The sequence below is a fragment of the Hemitrygon akajei genome, chromosome 2 (assembly GCF_048418815.1).
Source record: "Hemitrygon akajei chromosome 2, sHemAka1.3, whole genome shotgun sequence".
In the NCBI taxonomy this organism is placed as follows: Eukaryota; Metazoa; Chordata; class Chondrichthyes; order Myliobatiformes; family Dasyatidae; genus Hemitrygon; species Hemitrygon akajei.
The window spans coordinates 22,215,501-22,236,409 of NC_133125.1; the positions used below are offsets into that span (position 1 = coordinate 22,215,501).

Genomic DNA, 20,909 nt, shown 5'->3' on the forward strand with positions numbered 1-20,909 from the left:
AATCATAGTAATTTATAATAAGTAGTACAGTCAATGTAACATAGAAATACACTCAAATCAGCGTGAGTTAATCAGTTTGATGGCCTGGTGGAAGAAGCTGTCCTGGAGCCTGTTGGTCCTGGCTTTATATGCTACAGTTCTGTTTCCTAGATGGTAACAGCTGGAATAGATTGTGGTTGGGGTAACTAGGGTCCCCAATGATCCTTTGGGCCCTTTTTTCACACCTGTCTTTGCAAATGTCCTGAATCATGGGAAGTTCATAACTACAGATGCACTGGGCTGTAGTTCTGCAGAGAACTGCCATTCTCTGCAGAATCCTATGATTAATGAAGGTAACAGTTCCCATATCAGGCAGTGATGCAGGCAGTCAGGATTCTCTCAGTTGTGCCCCTGTAGAAAATTCTTAGGATTTGAGGGCCCATACCAAACTTCAACTGTCTGAGGTTAAAGAGGCGCTGTTGTGCCTTTTTCACCACACAGCTGGTATGTACAGACCATATAAGGTCATCGGTGATGTGGTTTCTGAGGAGCTTAAAGCTTTTTACTCTCTGAACCCCAGACCATTAATTTCAATAGAGGTTAGCCCGTCTCTGTTCCTCCTGTAATCCACAACCAGCTTTGTTTTTGCAACGTTGAGGAAGAGGTTGTTTTATGACACCATTGTGTCAGAGGGATGAGTTCTTCCCTGTAGACCACTTTGTTACTGTGAGATTAGGCCAATCTATGTAGTGTCATCGGCAAATTTAATTAGCAGATTAGAGCTGTGGGTGCAACACAGTCATGGGTATACAGGGGTTAAAGGAGGGTATAGTACATAGCCCTGCGGAGTTTCTGTGTTGAGAGTCAGAGGAGTGAAGGTGAGAGAGCCCTCCTACCACCTGTTGGCAAAGTCCAGGATCCAGCTGCACAAGGCAGGGTCAAGGCCAAGGTCTCTGAGTTTTCTGTGAAAATTGAATGGAATTATGGTGTTGAATCTGAACTGTAGTCCAAGAACAGCATTCTCACATAAGCATCCTTCTTCTCCAGATGTGTAAGGGCGGTATTTTAATGTAATTGCAATTCATACCAATATCCAATTTTCAATGTTGTAAGATACATCTAAGCCTAAAGACTTGAGACTATTCATTGAAGAATCTTTTTAAGGGTTAAGAAGTTTTGAAGTGGGTATTATTTTAAGCAGCTGCAAATTTGAAATTTCACTTCATATGCACTACCTGAAATACAGCTTAATCCATGTCCTAAACTACACTCAGTGGCCGCTTTATTAGGTACAGATGCAGAACCTGGTGTGGTCTTCTGCATACTGCTGTTGTAATACTTGGTTATTTCAATTACTGTTGACTTCCCGTCTGCTTCAACCAGGCTATGCCATTCTCCTCTAACCTTACTCATTAACAAGGTATTTTTGCCCAGACAACTGCTGCTCACTGTATGTTTTTTGTATTTCGCACCAATCTCTGTAAACTCTAGAGACTGTTGTGCGTGAAAGTCCAAGGAGATCTGGCACCAACAATCATTCTGTGGCCAAAGGCACTAGGATCACATTTCTTCCCCATTTGCAGGTTTGGTCTGAACAACAACTGAACCTCTTGACCATGGCTGCATGCTTTTGTGAATTGATTGGCTGATTAGATATCTGCATTAAGTGCACAGCTATACACAATAAAGTGGCCATTGAGTGTATATGGGTGTAATATATTGTTTACATATACTTGGGCATAAGCAGAATGCTTGGTTATTTGTTTGATTCCTCTTTTATGTATTGAGTAAAACTATTTACTTTTGATCTTTACAGTTCTTACTCAACTGCTAAATGTTTATCGAACTCCCACATCAATCACATTATAAAATGATTATTAGTAGATCATTTTTATGTTTGCTGAGTCACATTGTCATTTCCATTGTTTTGTGGCATCTTTTGTGCAATGTCATGTAGCTTGCTTTCTTTGTTACATTGTTCATTGCAGCTTTGGGGAATGTAGGCCAAGGTAGCTTGATAGATTAGCAAGAAAGTTATATGCTTGTCAGTGGATCTATTGGGAGCAGTCTTTTTTTTAAAAAAAAACAGAAACAAGACCCACAATCTTTGTGAACTGGGCAAAAATATCACCTTGTACTTCTAAATAAAAGCAAATGTATATAAGAACATAAGAAATAGGAGCAGGAATAGGCCATCCAGCCCATCAAGCCTGCCCTGCCATTCAATAAGATCATGGCTGATCTGTCCGTAAACTTAGCTGCATTTACCTGCCTTTTCCCCATAACCCTTAATCACCTTACTTTGTAAAAACCTATCTAACTGTTTCTTAAATATATTTAGTGAGGAAGCCTCAACTGCTTCCCCGGGCAGAGAATTCCACAGATTCACCACTCTCTGGGGAAAAACAGTTCCTTCTCATCTTTGTCCTAAACCTTCTCCCCTGAACTTTGAGGCGATGTCCCCTAGTTCTAGTCTTACCCACCAACTACTTTCCTACTTCTATCTTATCTATCCCTTTCAAAATTTTTTATGTTTCTATTCTTCCCTCTATTCTTCTGAATTCCAGAGAATATAGTCCCAGGCAACTCGATCTTGCCTCATAGGTTAACCCCTTCATCTCTGGAATTAACCTGGTGAACCTCCTCTGCACTGCCTCCAAAGCCAGTATATTCTTCCTCAAGTATAGAGAACAGAACTGCACACAATACTCTAGTGGTGGCCTCACCATACCCTGTATAATTGCAGCATGACCCTCCCTGTTCTTGAATTCAATCCCTCTAGCAATGAAGGCCAATGTTCCACTTGTCTTCTTAATAACCTGTTATACCTGCAAGCCAACTTTTTGCGATTCATGCACAAGCACTCCCAAGTCCCTCTGCACAACAGCTTGCTGCAGTCTTTCACCATTTAATTAATAATCTGCTCTTCTACAATGGGGAAAAATAAAGAAAAATTGTAGATTAGTTTGTAAAATTAATTTAAATTAATTTCTGATGTTGCTTGCCATTCTCGGGAACAATGTAATTGACAATTAATGGATCTATAAAAGTAAAGACATCTTTAATTTTTTAATGAAGTAGTTCATCATATAGTACCTTCCTCCACCTTCAGTATTTACTTACATAATACCTGGAATTTTATAACTTAAAATTACATCAGTTCTAATTTAAACCTGTTTCAGTACTTAGAGATTCTTTACAAAGTAAAATTTAATGTGCTTAAGAGGCAACTTGATGGGTTAAGAGGGAATTTGAATAAATGTTGATGACAAGTTCAGGACTGGAGTTAGTTTTTGGGTCTGTTAAAAGACCAGCATTGGAATAATTATTTTGTGTTCAATTAAGATGATGAGTAATGGAAGAATCTGAATACTGACATGATTTAAGACAGCAGATTAAATTTCCATTTCAGAAATCCAAATGTGCATGTAAAACATATATGTATATGTATTTTTGTTGTGATGTCAAATCTGACTCATCCTTTGTATCACCTTTATCATTCTTGTCTCCCAAATGAATTGCACAATCTGTTAAAATACCTCCTGACTCTTTATGTAGAAATAAAATGCAGGGGTTACTCGGACATTTGGTAGAATAACGAGAGAAAGAAATGCCTAATGTTTTACATCAATGACCATCCATTCTGATGAGTCATCTGGCTTGAAAGATGAACATTATTTCTCTGTCCATGGTTACTACCTGACCTGCTGAGCATTCGTAGTGTTTATATATCAGATTTTTGTTTTGCTTTTCAACTACCAATGTTGACATTATGAGTTAACATTGTTCTGATACCTTACCCAGATACCTGTTGTTCATATAATCCTGATAGGGAATGCCAAAAAGATACACAAACTAAGTCTGTCCCAGAGATACCACAACGATTGTAGCAGCAGCTGGACTTGGAGCTGAGTTAGAGGTTTTCTTTGCTATGTGGCAGTACTGGGAAAATGTGTTGGCGCGTGGCCAAGTGGTTAAGGCATTCGTCTAGTTATCTGAAGGTCGCTAGTTTGAGCCCTGGCTGAGGCTGCGTGTGTGTCCTTGAGCAAGGCACTTAACCACACTTTGCTCTGCGACGACACTGGTGCCAAGCTGTATGGGTCCTAATGCCCTTCCCTTGGACAACATTGGTGGTGTGGAGAGGGGAGGGAGACTTGGAAACCTTCCAAGGTGCAAATCCATGGTCTATTGAGACTAACGGAGGCCTACACACTGGGAAAATGGAAAAGTAGGGTGAAGGAAGTGGCATTCTCCTATCCCATGAATCATAAGTTTTCATTTGATGCTAAATGTATTTTAGAATTAATATTTGTTAAGTAAAGTACACATTTTTGTCAGTTTAAAAAAAGTGATTTTTAACTGAATGAGAATCTGTAATTTACTCAGTTCCTCATTGATCATTAAGAATGATGTGTTTTCTCGTGCTTCAATACCTGATTTCTTTTTAAGCTTAGGAAATTGTTGTTTATTTTCCCCATTATCTAACTGATTTTCAATTCATTTCAGATTGTGCATTCATATGAAGGCCATAACGCAGAGGTCCACCTCTTGTTGCCTTTTGGTGATCATGTGATCTCAGTGGATCGCGATAACACGCTTATTATTTGGGATGTGGAATCAGAGGGTGAGTTTGTAAGATTATAAACTTTTAGCCGCTATTTTTGACATTCTCTGAATTTTATTTGGAAATATTGAGATCACCAGGTAAGTCTGTGTAAAATAAATGTAACACTAATTTGTGTTCAGTTCTTGTTTCCTTGCATTGTATCTCAATTTTGTGAGTTGTTTTGAGTTACATTCCTCTCCCTTTAGACACCTTGTTTGTGCAAATAGGACACTTATTTATTGTAGAATATCCTTGCTCAACTTGTTCTACTATATTGATGGCAGCTTTTGAATGCAGAACTCCCTACTTATGATATTGATGCATTATGTATAATAACCGTAAATACTGTGTATTGCACTTCAATTAAGCCAAGTGAATATTTGAACCTGAGCAACACACAAAAAATGTAGGAGGATCTCAGTAGGCCAGGCAGCATCTACAAAAAGAGTACAGTTGACGTTTCAGGTTGAAACCCTTCGGCAGGACTGGAACCTGGGACTTCATAACAAACTAGGAGAAACCTTATCATTTTTATGATATCATCAGTAGTTGTTTCAGTACGATGGTCTTAGCAAGCAAGTTCAAGTTCAATTGTCATTCAACCATACATGAATACAGCTAAGTGAAACAGCGTGATTCTGGGGCCAAAGTGCAAAACTTCATGTACAGCACAAAGTGCATATAGCACATACAAGATAACAATAATCACACAAAAAACACAGCCCAAATCCCTGAGCCGATGACTGTTGCAGCAGTCTGCAGTCAAATACTATATGGCTTGTCTTCTGCCTAGTGAACACTGGGGCTCCATCATGGGCATTGTGCCACACCATCTCTGGCGCTCCGGTGGAGCACACCCACTCCAACACCTCCCCATGGGTGGCTGAAAACAATGACATCACAGCTTGAACTCTAGTCCTTACCACAACAGAGGCCATGCAGCTCCCCTGCCTTTTGCCACTAAACCAGTGAATCAGACTTGCAGCATTCCACATTAATGTCCAACAGGGTCTTGTGATCACAGAAAAGCAACTAAGATGATCACTTGCTGTTAGACTGCACACTGCCTTTGGCGCCTCTGTCGCAGGCAGCATCATGCCCCACACCAAGTCCAGTGCCTTCAGTTTTAACACCAATGAGCAACTTGCTGATGGAGTAGACCTGCGGTACTTTTTAAGTTCTCAAAGCCCAGCTGGGTATTGTGGTCATAAAAAAACACCTTTAGTTGGCCCTGTAGAAACCGCTGTGTCCGAGTGTACCACAATCTTACTAGTAGTGCAGGTCCTATCATTTTGATTACATTTGTCACTGTAAAATAGTTGACAAGAGCTAAAGTATTCCTTAAAGTTGTACAATATTTTTGTTTATCCCTGTGTTATTTGTTTGCAGAAGAATATCTTCAACTGAACTTTGATAAAATCACGTTTGCAGTTTCTGCCCTTTTGCATCCAAGTACCTATATCAACAAAATTTTACTTGGCAGCCAGCAAGGGAGTCTTCAACTTTGGAATATAAAATCCAAGTTAGTTCAACTTTAATTTTCTTTTATAAAATGTTTATTTATTAAACACTTCTGTTTAAAGTTATTTTCCTCATAAATCTAAAGTCACTTAAAACCAAAAGAAGAATCATTCAACTTTTCCTTTTCATTCCTGAATATCTGGTGAAAGGTAAGACCGTGGTGCCAAGGATTAAAGTTTGCTTCAATGTACACTCATGTTCCACTTAAAGTTCAACATGAAATAAAGGGTATAAAGCAATTCTTGTGTAGAGGTATCAGGTGAGGTCCAAATTTAATCCTTTGTAGTTTTAATGTACATGATTGTTTATCATCTGTGCTAACAGTTTTCACCATTATTAGTTAATCACTGGTTTTCCAATGGAAGGTATACTTTCAACTTAATATTACTGAGCACCTACTTTGTGATAGAATCTAGGTGGAAACCTGCTGTTTATTGAGGCTAGTCTTTTTGCAGAAGTTAAGATTAAAAGTGAGAAATAAATGATGCATTTTCCTGATTTGACACATTTCAAATTTGTTCTCTGGCATGGATAATGTTGTTTATCTCTATTTGCCCAACAAAAAATGGTAATATACCTAGATGTTTTTTTTTAAACTATTGCAGCCTTAAAACTGCTCCACAAAATATCTTGGCAACATTTTACCCTGACATGATTTATACATGATAATTGATTACCTGTGATTTCTTGCTGTCTCTACTGTGCTGTTGTTAGATGTTTAATAAATTTCTGCAGCCCAACATCAAACAGTAAAGCTATTGTATTCATCCTTTGCCTACTGCTTCTATGCTGCTGATCCCATCGACATCATCTCTGGTCGATTAGGTTTCCTGTCGTACAGTTGTGTTAACTGTCATACACGCTTTATGCTGACATATGGTACTTGGAAAGAAGGTGTAGATGGAGAATTTCAGACTACTGGGATACTAACTTTTAAATGTAAGCAAAAAATGCAAAGGACAGAATCTATTTTAAAAAAAATACAAAAGATTGAAGGGAAAAATGCTCTTCAGAACTGAAAAAAGTGAGACCAAATTGTGGAGAAGGTGTGGTGGAATGGATATGATAAAGTAAATATCTATGATAGGGTGAGGCAGTGGTGCTGGTACACTGCTTATGAAGCCAGTTAGTTGACTGATTAATGTGGGAAGAGACATTAATCTTCACATGATGATTAATCAAACCTAAAATCATGCGAAGGTGGTCGAGCATTGTAAAAATCTCACAGACAACTGTAACCAAAATGAGAAGGTTGGAAATAGGCTGTGAAACTGGTGGACATACTTTCCTGATTTGATAATGATATTAGAATGAGGAGTACAATGGGTTGAACGATGACAATTTGTGGTGGACTGCAGTTCTGCTGATGATAACAGCAATTCCCAGTGGCCATTTTTGACCTAGATAGATAGATAGATAGATAGATACTTTATTCATCCCCATGGGGAAATTCAACATTTTTTCCAATGTCCCATACACTTGTTGTAGCAAAAACTCATTGCATCTGTGTTCTGTATTTCGTTAATTTGACAATATTGGAGTCTCAAGATGGCGCTCATGGAGTAAACCGCATCTAGGCTTTGCTCCAAACCTTTTACGTTTTTTTTTTTAACCTACAAACACCCCTTAAACCTATTTTAAAGGGGTCTAAACATATAGAATTTTTTTTTTTAAAACTATCTGAATTACTCTTAACTTGCTGAAATGTCTAAAGCAAAAGAACCGAAACAGACGAGAGAACCGTTAGCTTTAGAAGTTGTTGTGAAGTTTATAGAAGCTAAATTTGATGAGTTGGAGAAAAAATTACTTGGAAGATTCACACAGTATGACGATCGTTTGAGATCACTCGAAGATAAGTTCCTGACTCTTTCACGGGAATCAAATGAACAACAAGCAAGCATTTTGGTTCTTGAAGAAGCTGCTCGTAAGAAGGATCGTATAATCGAAAAAATGCAAGAAGAGCAAACTTCGACGATCCAACAGATGGATCGCTATAAAGCTAAAATTATTGATTTGGAAAATCGTTCTCGAAGACAAAATCTTCGGTTAATTGGAATCCCGGAAAAATTTGAAAGCGGTGATCTGACCGTTTTCTTCTCCAAATTTCTAGTGGATGTCCTGGGCGAAGAAGTCCTGGATAACCCCCCGTTAATCGATCGGGCACACAGAGTATCCAGATATCGGGCAGATTCAAGTCTGAAACCACGGCACATAATTCTTAGGATCCATTATCCTCACATCAAAGAACGACTGATTCGTGCGGCTCATAAAAAAGGTATGATAACCTATCAAAATTTTAATTTTCGCATTCTGGAGGACTATAGCCCCGAAGTACTACGGGCTAGGCTGGCTTTCAGATCGGTTATGTCGAATTTTCACCAGAAAGGCTACAAGCAAGCGTTGCTGTTTCCAGCACACCTGAGAGTCACCCTTCAAGATGGATCTTTTCGGCTGTTTAAATCGCCAGCGGATGCTCAAGGTTTCCTGGAACAATGACATTTGATCGGGCTGATCAATGTAATTCAGCCCATAGATTTGGATCTGTTGTAGATTGACGTTTGGATTCTTTTTTGATACGGTTCATATGTATTTCTTATATACGATTAAAGCTCTCTTTTTTCTACCGGGTTTATTCCGATTTTATATTTTTATATATTACTAACCGATTAATGTTGAAGATGACCTATTAGGGTTATTTTTTTTTCTTTTTTTAATCGATATACGCTCTCTTTTTTACATTTTTAGCATTTGAATATTAAGATTTGGAAGAATAAAATGGCGTTTCTTCTTCCCGACAGACTCCAGTGTTTGTAGCGTCATAACTGTTTTGATCTGTTTGAAAGTGTTAAACCTTCATTTATTGTTTTAATTTTTTTTAACCCTTTTGTTTATATACATTTATAACACTAATTTTATATTTTATATTTTAATTTTTCCTATATCAACCCTTTTTTTATAATGTGGGTTGTTTGTATTTTTTTTAACTTTGTTACGTTTGAGTTGCCGTCTTGAGACAAGGGGGTAATTTTAGTATTAGATCGCTCGCTTGCCTCTGTTTGGCTTTTTTCCTGGGGTTTTGAGGGTGGTGGGAGGGAGATTTTTCTTTTTTTTCTTTTTTCTGCTTGCTTTTTGCTTAGTTTTACTTCATGGGCTTATATGAAACTACAAAAATGGCTGTGGTGCTGTGACTTCCGGCTTCCCTTTGAACTTACTTCCCCCTTCCGGGTTCATGAGTTCACTTTTCTTTCAAACCTATATGTTAACTGTAATATGTATTGTCAATATGGATAAGACTATTAACTTTGTTTCTTGGAATACTAATGGTTTAAATCATCCGATCAAACGGAAAAAAGTATTCAAAGTATTCCATAGAATGAATGCGAATGTTATTTTTGTACAAGAGACTCATGTTAGGAAGGTGGATAGTCAGAGGTTGTTTAGGTTCTGGAAGGGCCAACAGTATCACTCAAATTCGCAAGCCAAAGTGAGAGGTGTTTCTATTTTTATAGACTCATCAACTGCTTTTATACATTATGAAACAATTTCAGACCCGCAAGGTAGATTCTTGCTTATTACTGGGTTGCTTTTTAATCAAAAAGTTGTTTTAGTTAATGTTTATGCTCCAAATACTGACTGTCCTGAATTTTTTAAATGTTTATTTACATCTTTTCCTAATCTGAATCAATACAGATTGATAATGGGCGGGGATTTTAATTGTTGTTTAAACCCTTTGATGGATAGATCCAAACCCATTCAAACTTTTCCGAACAAATCGGCTTCTCTTATTAATTCTTTTATGATTGATTCAGCTATCTGTGAAATCTGGCGTTTTCTACACCCTAATGATAAAGAGTTCTCATACTTTTCCCATGTGCATCATAATTACTCAAGGATTGATTACTTTTTCATTGATCAGCATTTCCTTACAGATGTTATGGATTGCAAATACGATTCTATTGTTATATCTGATCATACACCTTTGAAGTTATCTATTAAGGTGACGGATTCACATATTAGTACTAAAAGTTGGAGGTTTAATTCTGTTTTACTGCAGGACTCTGACTTTATTAACTTTATTAAACAGCAAATTGATTTGTTTTTCTCAATAAATTCTACAGCAGACATCTCTAGTGGAACTCTGTGGGATACTTTTAAGGCATATATTCGTGGACAGATTATTTCATATTCTGCCGGAGTTAGGAAACGAACTAATTCTAAAATATCAACATTAGTTGATAAAATTAAGGCAATTGATAAGATTTACGCATTGACCCCTAGTAAAGAACTTTATAAAGAAAGGGTGGAACTTCAAATGGAGCATAGTTTATTATTAACCTCTCCGATTGAAAGTCAGTTAATTAAATCGAAAGCTCAATTTTATACATATGGAGATAAGTCTGGTAAATTACTAGCTAACCAATTGAAAATTGTTTCGGATAAGCGACAAATTACTAAGATTCGTAAACAAGATGGTACTCTGACGATTGATCACAAAGAGATAAATACAGCCTTTCAAGATTTTTATAACTCTTTATATCAATCAGAATGTACTAAAGACTCTTCTATAATGAGTGAATTTTTAAGGAAATTGAATATTCCAAAAGTAACTGCTGAGGATAGTGTATTTTTGGATACACCTATTACGGAGTCTGAAATAGAAAAGGCCATTTTCTTAATGAACTCGGGTAAAGCTTCGGGCCCAGATGGTTTTTCTGCAGAATTTTTAAAATCCTTTTCTTCTATACTTTCTCCTTGGCTTTGTAAAATTTTTAAAGATGCATTAAGTATAGGTAAACTACCACAATCTTTTTATGAAGCTTCTATTTCCTTAATTCTTAAAAAAGATAAAGATCCCACTGAATGTGCATCTTATCGGCCTATATCTTTGCTGAATATGGATTTTAAGATTTTTAGTAAAATCTTGGCTATTAGATTAGAAAATATATTGCCTCGGATTATTTCTGAGGATCAGACTGGATTTATTAAAAATCGTTATTCATCTTTTAATATTAGAAAATTAATTAATATTGCTTATACTTCTTCATCTAAAATCCCAGAATGTGTCATTTCCTTAGATGCCGAAAAAGCATTTGATAGAGTCGAATGGTCATATTTATTTAATACTTTGCAACATTTTAATTTTAGTTCAAAATTTATATCATGGATTAAATTAATATATCAGAAACCTTTAGCTTCGGTTTTCACTAATAATCAAAGATCCCCTTTTTTTCAGTTATTTCGGGGTACAAGGCAAGGTTGTCCTTTAAGCCCTTTATTATTTGACATTGCTTTGGAACCCTTGGCTATAGCTATTCGTGAATCACCCAATATTTTAGGTATTACCCGTGGGGAGACGATGTATAAGGTATCATTATATGCAGATGATTTGTTATTATATATATCTGATCCTGAAAGATCTATTCCTGCTATTTCTTCTTTACTTGCTCAATTTAGTAACTTCTCTGGGTATAAATTGAATTTTAATAAGAGTGAACTTTTTCCATTAAATATGCATACTTCAATTTATAATCGGGTACCATATAGAATTGTCACAGACTATTTTACTTATTTAGGTATTAAAATTACTAAAAAACATAAAGATTTATTTAAAACTAATTTTTTGCCTTTAATAGATCAAATTAAGCAACTTGCTAATAGGTGGTCTCCACTATCTATGTCTTTGGTAGGTAGAATTAATGCCATTAAGATGATGATACTACCTAAATTTTTATATCTATTTCAAGCATTACCAATTTTTATTCCTAAATCTTTCTTTGATATAGTTGATTCTAAAATATCGTCGTATTTGTGGCAGAACAAAAATCCTAGGTTAGCTAAAAAATATTTACAGAAGCCTAAGAAGGAGGGCGGCTTGGCTCTACCAAATTTAAGATTTTACTATTGGGCAGTTAATATACGGTATTTGATATTTTGGATACAAGAATTGACTACAGTTGCTGGCCCACAATGGGTAAATTTGGAATGTAAATCTGTGCAAGATTTCTCATTGATTTCAATCTTAGGATCTTCACTTCCCTTTTCGTTATTCAAAATGAATAAACAGATAACTAATCCTATAGTCAAGTATACATTACGAATCTGGTTTCAATTTCGTAAATTTTTTGGTTTGAATAAGTTTATACTGTCAAGTCCTATAACATCTAATTACTTTTTTCGACCATCTTCCATAGATCAAGCCTTTTATTTATGGAAAACAAAAGGTATAACATGTTTTCGTGATCTGTTTTTGGATGATAACATTATGTCCTTCGAACAGTTATCTAATAAATATAATTTATCTAAAACCCATTTTTTTAGATATCTACAAGTTAGAAATTTTTTATATAATGAACTAAAGTCTTTTTCGAAAGAATGTCCATTGGACATTACAGAAAGAATTTTAGCTCTTAATCCTTGTCAAAAGGGTCTAGTTGCTATCATTTATAATATGATTATGAATCTACAACCAGATATATCTGAAAAAATTAAGAAGGAATGGCAGGAAGAACTGCATTGCCCTATTTCTACTGAGCAATGGGAAAAAATTTTATTATTGGTAAACTCATCCTCTATCTGTGCTAAACATGCTCTAATACAATTTAAGGTTGTACATAGAGCTCATATGTCTAAAGATAAACTTGCTCGATTTTATTCGTATGTTAATCCAACCTGTGATAGATGTCATTCTGATATAGCTTCGTTGACTCATATGTTTTGGTCTTGTCCTTGTTTACAAAACTATTGGAAAGATATTTTTAATATTATTTCAAGAGTTTTAAATATTAATCTCCAACCACATCCTTTTACTGCAATTTTTGGCCTACCAATGATAGATAATAAGTGTTTATCCGCTTCATCCCAACGAATGATTGCATTTATTACACTAATGGCTAGAAGATTCATTTTACTGAATTGGAAGGAAGCCAATCCTCCAACAGTATTTCAGTGGTTTTCCCAAACTATTTCCTGTTTAAGTTTAGAAAAAATTAGAAGTGTGGTTTTTGATTCTTCAGTTAAATTTGAGGAAACTTGGAGACCATTTATTCAGCATTTTCATATGAATTAAACGGTCTGATCCTGAACCTTATTGTCACTATCCTGAATTGTGTGGATGGAGGTTAGGAGTCATAGGCACTACTGTATATATATAACATTATGCGATTGCCCATGTTGGTTAGTTTTTTTTTATTTAGTTGTTTTTTTTTGGGGTTTTTTTTTCTCTTAATCATTTATATTATAATATGAGTTTGAGAGATTCTATGTATGGATCAATATATATTTGAATGTTAATCTATTATGTATTCTCAAAGGTCTTGTAACAATATTTTTCTTCTGTTTTTTTAAAAAAAATTAATAAAAAGATTTGAAAAGAAAAGAAAGACAATGTTGTAGTTTCTTGCAACATAGCAGTCCAAAAATTGGGTGTGAAATTGAGGGTGTTCAAGATTTAACCACTTCAGTTATTGGTTATGCTATTAAGCTACTTTTGCTGATTAGCAATGAAGACCCCACCTACAGCACATTCTGTGGTCTTTCTAACCTTCTGTATTTCTTTGCAATGGTGCTCACTGTAGAGGAATAATAATCTACGAACTGAGGGAGTGCAGCTTTTCAGTCTGTGTGAGAGGTTGAAAAGAGGTGACCACAATGTACAATCTGTGCTGTGGCCAGGCAAATGTTTTTTTTTTAACTTGACCATTAGCTACTTTGACTATGTCATTGAGATGGATGAGTTATATTTTTTTGCCAACATGGAAAATTTGTGTATTATTAATATATCTGAAAGCAGTCTTTAAAATTAAATTTGTTAATATATTTGCAATAATCAAGTGGTTAGGTCTTAAATTAGTTACTTTCTTTACTAAGTAATAAAGTGATTCTAGTTAATTCTCCAGTGATTGATTGCTTTTTTTTTGTGTGGTCCAATTCTAGCAAACTTCTATATACTTTTCAAGGTTGGAAATCAAGTGTATGTGTACTTCAGCAGGTCAGTGTTCTTCTGTTGCAATTTCTTAATTATTGTTTGTATTTCCATTTGATTAATGTTTTAGTGAAATGGTTGCAATGGGAGCACATTTGTTGGTATTTTCTCTTGTGTTCTATTTTCCAGGCCCCAGCAGTAGATGTAGTTGCTGTAGGCCTAACATCTGGTATGATAATCATCCATAATCTGAAATACGATGAAACATTAATGAAATTTCAACAAGACTGGGGACCAGTCACAGCAATATCATTTCGTACAGGTAATTAATTATATCAATGGTATTTACTTAAGATGGAAATGAAAGCTGTGCTTTAGCATAAAACATGGCTGTAATATAAGTTGAATTAAACCTTTCTACAATGTTCAATTCTGTTCTACCATGACTAGTTTGATTGTTATGTGATGACGATTTAGAAAATTAATAGCCTCTTTTGACTAATATTTGGTTTTGGAACCAAACCAAAAGTTGTACACTTCTATCTGATTTTGAAGTGCCAGTTTCGCTCAATTTTATTAACATTTGATATATTAATTTTCATTGGGTCACAATTGATTCTTTAGTATGTAGTTTTTTTGATTTGTGCTATAATGAACAGCCCTTTTAGGAGGCAGTAAGAAATACTAGTGATTAATTGTAGTGGGGGCAAATGAAATTCCAGGGCAACTGCGTCACAAGGATTGCTATTCACTAGGCTTGCAGCTGTTCTGAAATAAACAGATAATTGCCATAAGTTCCTATTAAATTAAACCAGTTTATTGTCATTATCATAATTATGGCATATATGGTTTTCAGTATTGGACATCTATTGAAGTATTCAATATTCATATTCAGTATACATATATGGGCATCTATTGAAGAAGCATATTATTTCAAAGTGCATCTTGTGATAAAGTCCAGAATATTATAATAGAGAAAATGGAAAAAGAGTTAAGCAAGACATTTAGATCATATCAAATGACAACACGTGACTGAGTTTGATGATCCAGTAAAAGGCAGTCATGGTGACCAGATTTGGAAGAATCTGAGAGGGTGAGGAATTCTCTAAAAATGTCAATTACTGTACCTCAATAAAAGCCATTGCTATTTAACAATGCATTCATGCAGATACCACAGCAGCATAAATCAAATCATTGAGGAAGGTGCATATTGTCATAAATGTGAAGAAGTGGCTCTTTTGGAAAATGATATCTTCGCATATGTTCATCTTGGATGAGGAATCTACATTCAGACCCCGCATGGCGTTGATTTGTTAGCATGCAGTTATCCAAATCTTTATGGAAATTTTTAAAAAGACGAAATTTCATTCTAAAGAACACTTAAAACTGCTTGAGCAGCTGCCATTACAGTAAACATTCAATCAGCTAATGAGAGCGCTTTACATATGCGGTGAGTCACTCACAGCCAATCATGTATTAGTTCATGCTTTGCCTGCCCCACATGTGTGAATGTTCTTGTTCCCTCACCAATTTATTCCATTTTTTTCTTACCCATAATGTTTGGAAAATGGCCTGCAACTTCCAGTGAGGGTAGTACATCTAAGATATCTAGGGAAAGCATTAGCATGGATGTGAAACTGCAAGTGATACAGCATTTGCAAGCTGGTGAGTGTCAGATTGATGTTGGTGCATCTTTGACAATCAGAACAATTATAAAATAATGAAATTGGCTATGTTGACAATCAGAACAATTATAAAACAATGCAAACAAAATAAAAGATTCTGCAACAACTACTTCAAAGTTATCATCAACGAAGCTGACTCATTCAAGGAGCTATTTGCTTGACAAGATGGAAAATAGACTAAATATATGGGTGGATGACCAAACACAGCAAAACATGCCCCTAAAGCCAGCTGATAATTATGGAAAAGGCAAGAAGTATCTTCAATCATATTCAAGAAGAAGAAGATATGTTGGTAACATTCGCAGCCAGCAGAGGTTGGTTTGATAGATTTAAATAGCCCAGTAACCTCCATAGCATACGTATGTTTGGTGAAGTGGCTAGTGCAGACAGCAAGAGCCTTAATAATGAAGAGCTCGAGAATTGGCAGAGCAACACATTCTGGGTGAATCTGAGGACACATGGAGAAGAGGAAAGGCCAGCGAGAAATCTCAGCACTAGCATCACCACGATCACACAATTCATGGACCAGTTTATCGATAATGACACTGACTTGGAGCGAAGCAATAAGGCAAAAGAGATGTGATCACGACAAGATGAGGCCACCAGCTACTTCCCTCTGCTGCTGCTGGGATGTGTTGCTGCTCCACTAATGTACAAGTTAGACTTATTTGCATGTTTGTTACTCCACCAGGATAGCCACAGTACGCATCAAATGGCTCTTGAGATGATGTAATCAATGTGGAAATTGATGATTTATATACACTTCATCAGGTCAACAGCAGGTGTGATTTCTCTGGGTCTTCAATCTGCTCTAGACCATCTGGACAACAGTTACATCAAGCATATGTTCATTGACTACAATTTGGCATTCAACACCACAGTTATCCAATCCAAAATCATTATCAAGCTTCAAGACCTGGACCTCTGTACCTCCCTCATTAGCAGAGTCAGCAAGGATTGCTAACAATATCTCGTCCTTAATGACCATCAGCATGGGTTGTATTGTAAGACAGCATGCACTGCACCCTGTTCTATTCTCTATACACACATAACTTGGCTAAAAGTACATCTCCCAATTTTGTATACACGTTTGCCGACACCAACATTGTTGTTAGGTGAATTCAGGTGGTGATGAGTCAATGTACAGGAATGAGATGGGTCACATGCATGAGCTGATCGCTCAATGTCAGTAGGGCTAGAGAACTGATTGTGGACTTGAGGAAAGGGAAGGAGAGTAAATCTGCTTCAGTCAATATTAGGGGATCAGCAGTGGAGAGAATTCTTTTAAATTCCTGAGTGTTGTTACGTACCAGCAGCAATAGATCACAAACTGAGTCAGGTTTTGATGTTAAAACCACTCTCTTTATTAATATCTGCTCATAATATAAGAAATTAAATGAAATAGACAGAAATTAACAGTGTTGTGTGTGTGTGTGTGTCTCTTTCAAATAGTCAAGCTTAGGAACAGTTCTCAAAGTCTTAAGATTAAGATGGCAAAGTAGAAAAGGTCCAGTAATCCACGGAATAAATGAGGGAAGAGATTTGTAAATCCATGTTGAATTGTAGACAGAAAGCAATTATGAAGAATTCCACAGATTTCATGCTGGGTAAACTGAGGTAAAAGTCGTCGAAGGTCTTACCCGTCGAGTCGTTCCAAAATTCACGTAGAAATTTGACAGGTGACAGTCACAGGAATATCCCTTTGCACAAGTGGTTACCACATAACATAGCCGAATCCAGGTAAGGGTTACTGAAAGTGATTCCACAGGATACTTCAACAAAATCCACATATGAATCATCCGAACTGACAATGGCACATTCAATGTGCATGGTGTGCCATTGATCAACGCAATCTTCTGGCCATGGAAAAGTATCAGACTTTACCCATATCATAGCAAACTACTGCCAGTAGCTTGCAGTCCAAACTTCCCCTCTCCCCCTCCCCCCTTCTGAAGGTCTTTGCAGTCTGTCGCAGCTTGCTATACTGATATCATAGTCCTGCCTCATCCAATCATTTCTAAAGTGGCACCCACAGTACGAAGCTGTGGCCACGTAACAGTATTAGCATATTGAATGACTAGTCCTGGGCCCAGCTCATGCGATCACAAGGAAGGTGAACCAGCATCTTTTCTTTACTTCAGAGGTTCTCATCACCAAACACTCTAACGAGTTTCTATAGATGTACTACTGAAAGCATCCTGATTGGTTGCATTGTAGTCTGGTACAGCAATTTGAATGCTAGTATCTGTAGCATGTGCTCCCTGAAAGATCTCCACTATCTGGGCCATACCACCTTCTCACAGCTACATTGTGCAGGAAATATAGAAGCCTGAAGACCCACACCACCTAGTTCAAAAGCAGCAACTTCTCCAACTATTGGGTTCTTAAACCAACCAGCAAACCCTATTCACTAGAGTTCAGCAGCACTATGACCATCACTTTGATCACCATGCACAATAATACTTTTATTTTTGTTCTAATTGTGTATAATTAATATTTTTCTTGCGAATGCTGCTTCTGTTATGCTGTGTGCCTGTGATACTGCCACAAGTAAGTTTTTCATTGCACTTGTGCGTACACGCACTTATAATAAACTTGACTTTGACTTGGACTATAGAAGAATTATGATCAAAATGCATTGCTCCCAAAGTATTACAGACCTAAAAAAATAAATCTAAGATTACATTGTCAGGAAGGCAAATGTAGTTGAGTTTAATGAGGCAAGTCAAAATAAGTGGAAGAGATACTAGAATTGCATATCAGGGTTTATAAATCAGGACTTATAAATAAATCTCGTTAAATATCTACATTCGTATGTCTTTTAATTGAGATACTTGAGCTCTGGAATGGAACTGCAGTTTTATTATTAAAACTGGTGAGTTGTGTTTTTTCAGTTCAGTTCACTTAATGATATTTTCAAGAATACCTGTATATGATAGCTTAGGGTCTTGTAGGCTATTTTGTATATACTGCTGTAAAAATAATCTTCATACATCACAACATTTTTAAAAATATGTTTCACTTTTAAAGATGGTTTCCCGGTGATGGCTGTTGGTAGTCACGTGGGTCATATTGGACTATGGGATTTGGAGGAGAAGAAACTGATTAGCCAGATGAGAGAAACTCACACGACAGCCGTTTCAGGACTAACATTTGTTCATGGCGAGCCCCTTCTCATTACTACTGGTGAAGACAATGCAATTCGGGTATAGTTCTTGTGCTATTATTGTCATCAGATTTAGAAAATATTCCTTTTGGAAACAATAATTCTGGCAATATAAAACCATAATCTAGTTGAATGGAAGAACTATTTGTAAACCTACTGTGGTATAATGTGATCTTACTTTGGCGTGCAATAATTTTAGGGAAATGGCAAGAGAATCAAAGGGGAATTAATAGTTTGAGTGGAAGAAAGTAAGGTGCAGGGATTGCTCTGCTGGGAGTCAGCATGATCCTCGTTAAATGAATGGACTTGTGTGTTGTACTTTGTAAACAAAAATATGAGCATTTATGCATACCTGAGAGGGTACATGAGATTTGATTTAACATGGCCAGAGAAGTTGAGAGAATGTGGGATTAGGATAATGAAGTGTATTGTCAATTATAATTATGTTGAATGTTGGAGCATTATTATGTTTCTAAGTCATCAGAAAATTCCCAAAATTGAAGCTCAGCCCTTCAAAAAGGGTGGAAACTTTTGGGCAGGCATGAACTGCAAGCAAAATAAATCAAGAACCAACAATTTTGTATTCAAAGGAAATGCATATATGGCCAGATACAGTTAAAACTTTATCAACGTGTTAGAGAAAATGCTGAGCCTTGGGTACGGAAAAACATTTTACAAGAATATCTTAGTTGCTAACTATTCAGTCTCCTTTCAGTAGCCAGCTGAGCTAGAGAATAGGATGGTACAATACTTTTGGTGGGGAAAAGCTCAGCATAGGCTGTTTTTGTAAGAAAAACATGAAGCTTTGTTTTGTGGTCAGGTCTGGATTTTTGATGCTCCAGGAGGTGGCGGTCGCATCTTACGATACCGTATGGGACACAGTGCCCCTCCAACCAAAATAAAATATCATGGATCTGATGGGCAAAACATTCTTAGCTCTGGTAAGAATTTTCCAACGCTTGCGTGTGTAGTTTGATTTTATGGAAATCTTCATTTTATAGAGTTGATATACATTTTGTCAAAATATACATAATGTGAATGGAATAAACCAAAACTGCTAGAAATACCACACAAAATAGCAATGTTGATTTAATTTTATCTTTTGCTTTAAAGTATGCCTTTCTAAGTAAATTTGTAACACTTTGTAATTGCAAACTCACTGGAAACAATTTTGCATTGATTATTTTTGTCATTAACAAACCAACTGAATAATTGCAAGATTTTGCGAGCTACAGAATAAAGGATTAGCCACAGTGTCCATAAACTACTGGTTGCCTGTGATATGGCATCTGACATAAAGAGGAGAAAGCTATTCCTTGTGAGGAATTTTGAGTCAATGGTAAATGTGGTTGCTTTGTTGCAAACCGAAAGTACTGGATGACAATTGTTATTCCAAAATTCATTCTATACTGAACACTGGACATACTGAGCTCAGTAATAAGGAGTTCACTACTGTAATCTAGTGTACTTGGTACTTTTGTGTGGGGTAAATGGCTTTTATAACCTTTCAATCTTTCTTTTTAAATATGGGCATATTTCTACAAATTTCACTTTCGTTCTTAAATATAGGACAAGATGGAACTTTACAGTCATTTTCCACTATTCATGAAAGTTCTAATAAGAGTTTGGGTCAAGGTAAGTATTGTTGCAAGGTATGACTATATTACAGTTGTCTTTCATCTGCATAATTAAAGCAGACTATCAGTTCATTAAAGAGCAGTAAAATGCTTCTCTTCACTTTACTGACCAATTCACATTTTTCTAAAATTTTATTTTAAGTTATCTAAACTTAGAATTGTTAGTAATTTTTCCTTCTCTTGCCTTGTCTCATGATCTTTCCTGCTATGGAAATGTTCCAAAGATGCTTTGTTGACAAAGGAAAAATAGTTGGAAAAAAATGTACATTTGCTATTTTTGTGAGGATCCTATGAGCTGATACAAAATTGATAAATATGAAAAGAAAACCTGTAATTTGAAAGGAATGCTGAATAATGATTATTTTAAGTTGCTGAGAGAGACAAAGATGTAAAT

At 36.1% G+C, this 20,909-nt stretch overlaps 1 protein-coding gene across 2 annotated transcripts in view; it reads left to right on the top strand.

The window, feature by feature from the left end:
* wdr36 (WD repeat domain 36) overlaps positions 1 to 20,909 on the top strand; it is an 85,083-nt gene that overhangs the window by 22,412 nt on the left and 41,762 nt on the right. For both annotated transcript variants that reach the window (XM_073068244.1, XM_073068251.1), the window contains exons 4-10: positions 4,486 to 4,603; positions 5,975 to 6,107; positions 14,039 to 14,093; positions 14,217 to 14,349; positions 18,743 to 18,918; positions 19,699 to 19,819; positions 20,448 to 20,513. In XM_073068244.1, coding sequence (XP_072924345.1) covers positions 4,486 to 4,603; positions 5,975 to 6,107; positions 14,039 to 14,093; positions 14,217 to 14,349; positions 18,743 to 18,918; positions 19,699 to 19,819; positions 20,448 to 20,513 — 802 coding nt within the window. The remainder of the gene's footprint in view (positions 1 to 4,485; positions 4,604 to 5,974; positions 6,108 to 14,038; positions 14,094 to 14,216; positions 14,350 to 18,742; positions 18,919 to 19,698; positions 19,820 to 20,447; positions 20,514 to 20,909) is intronic.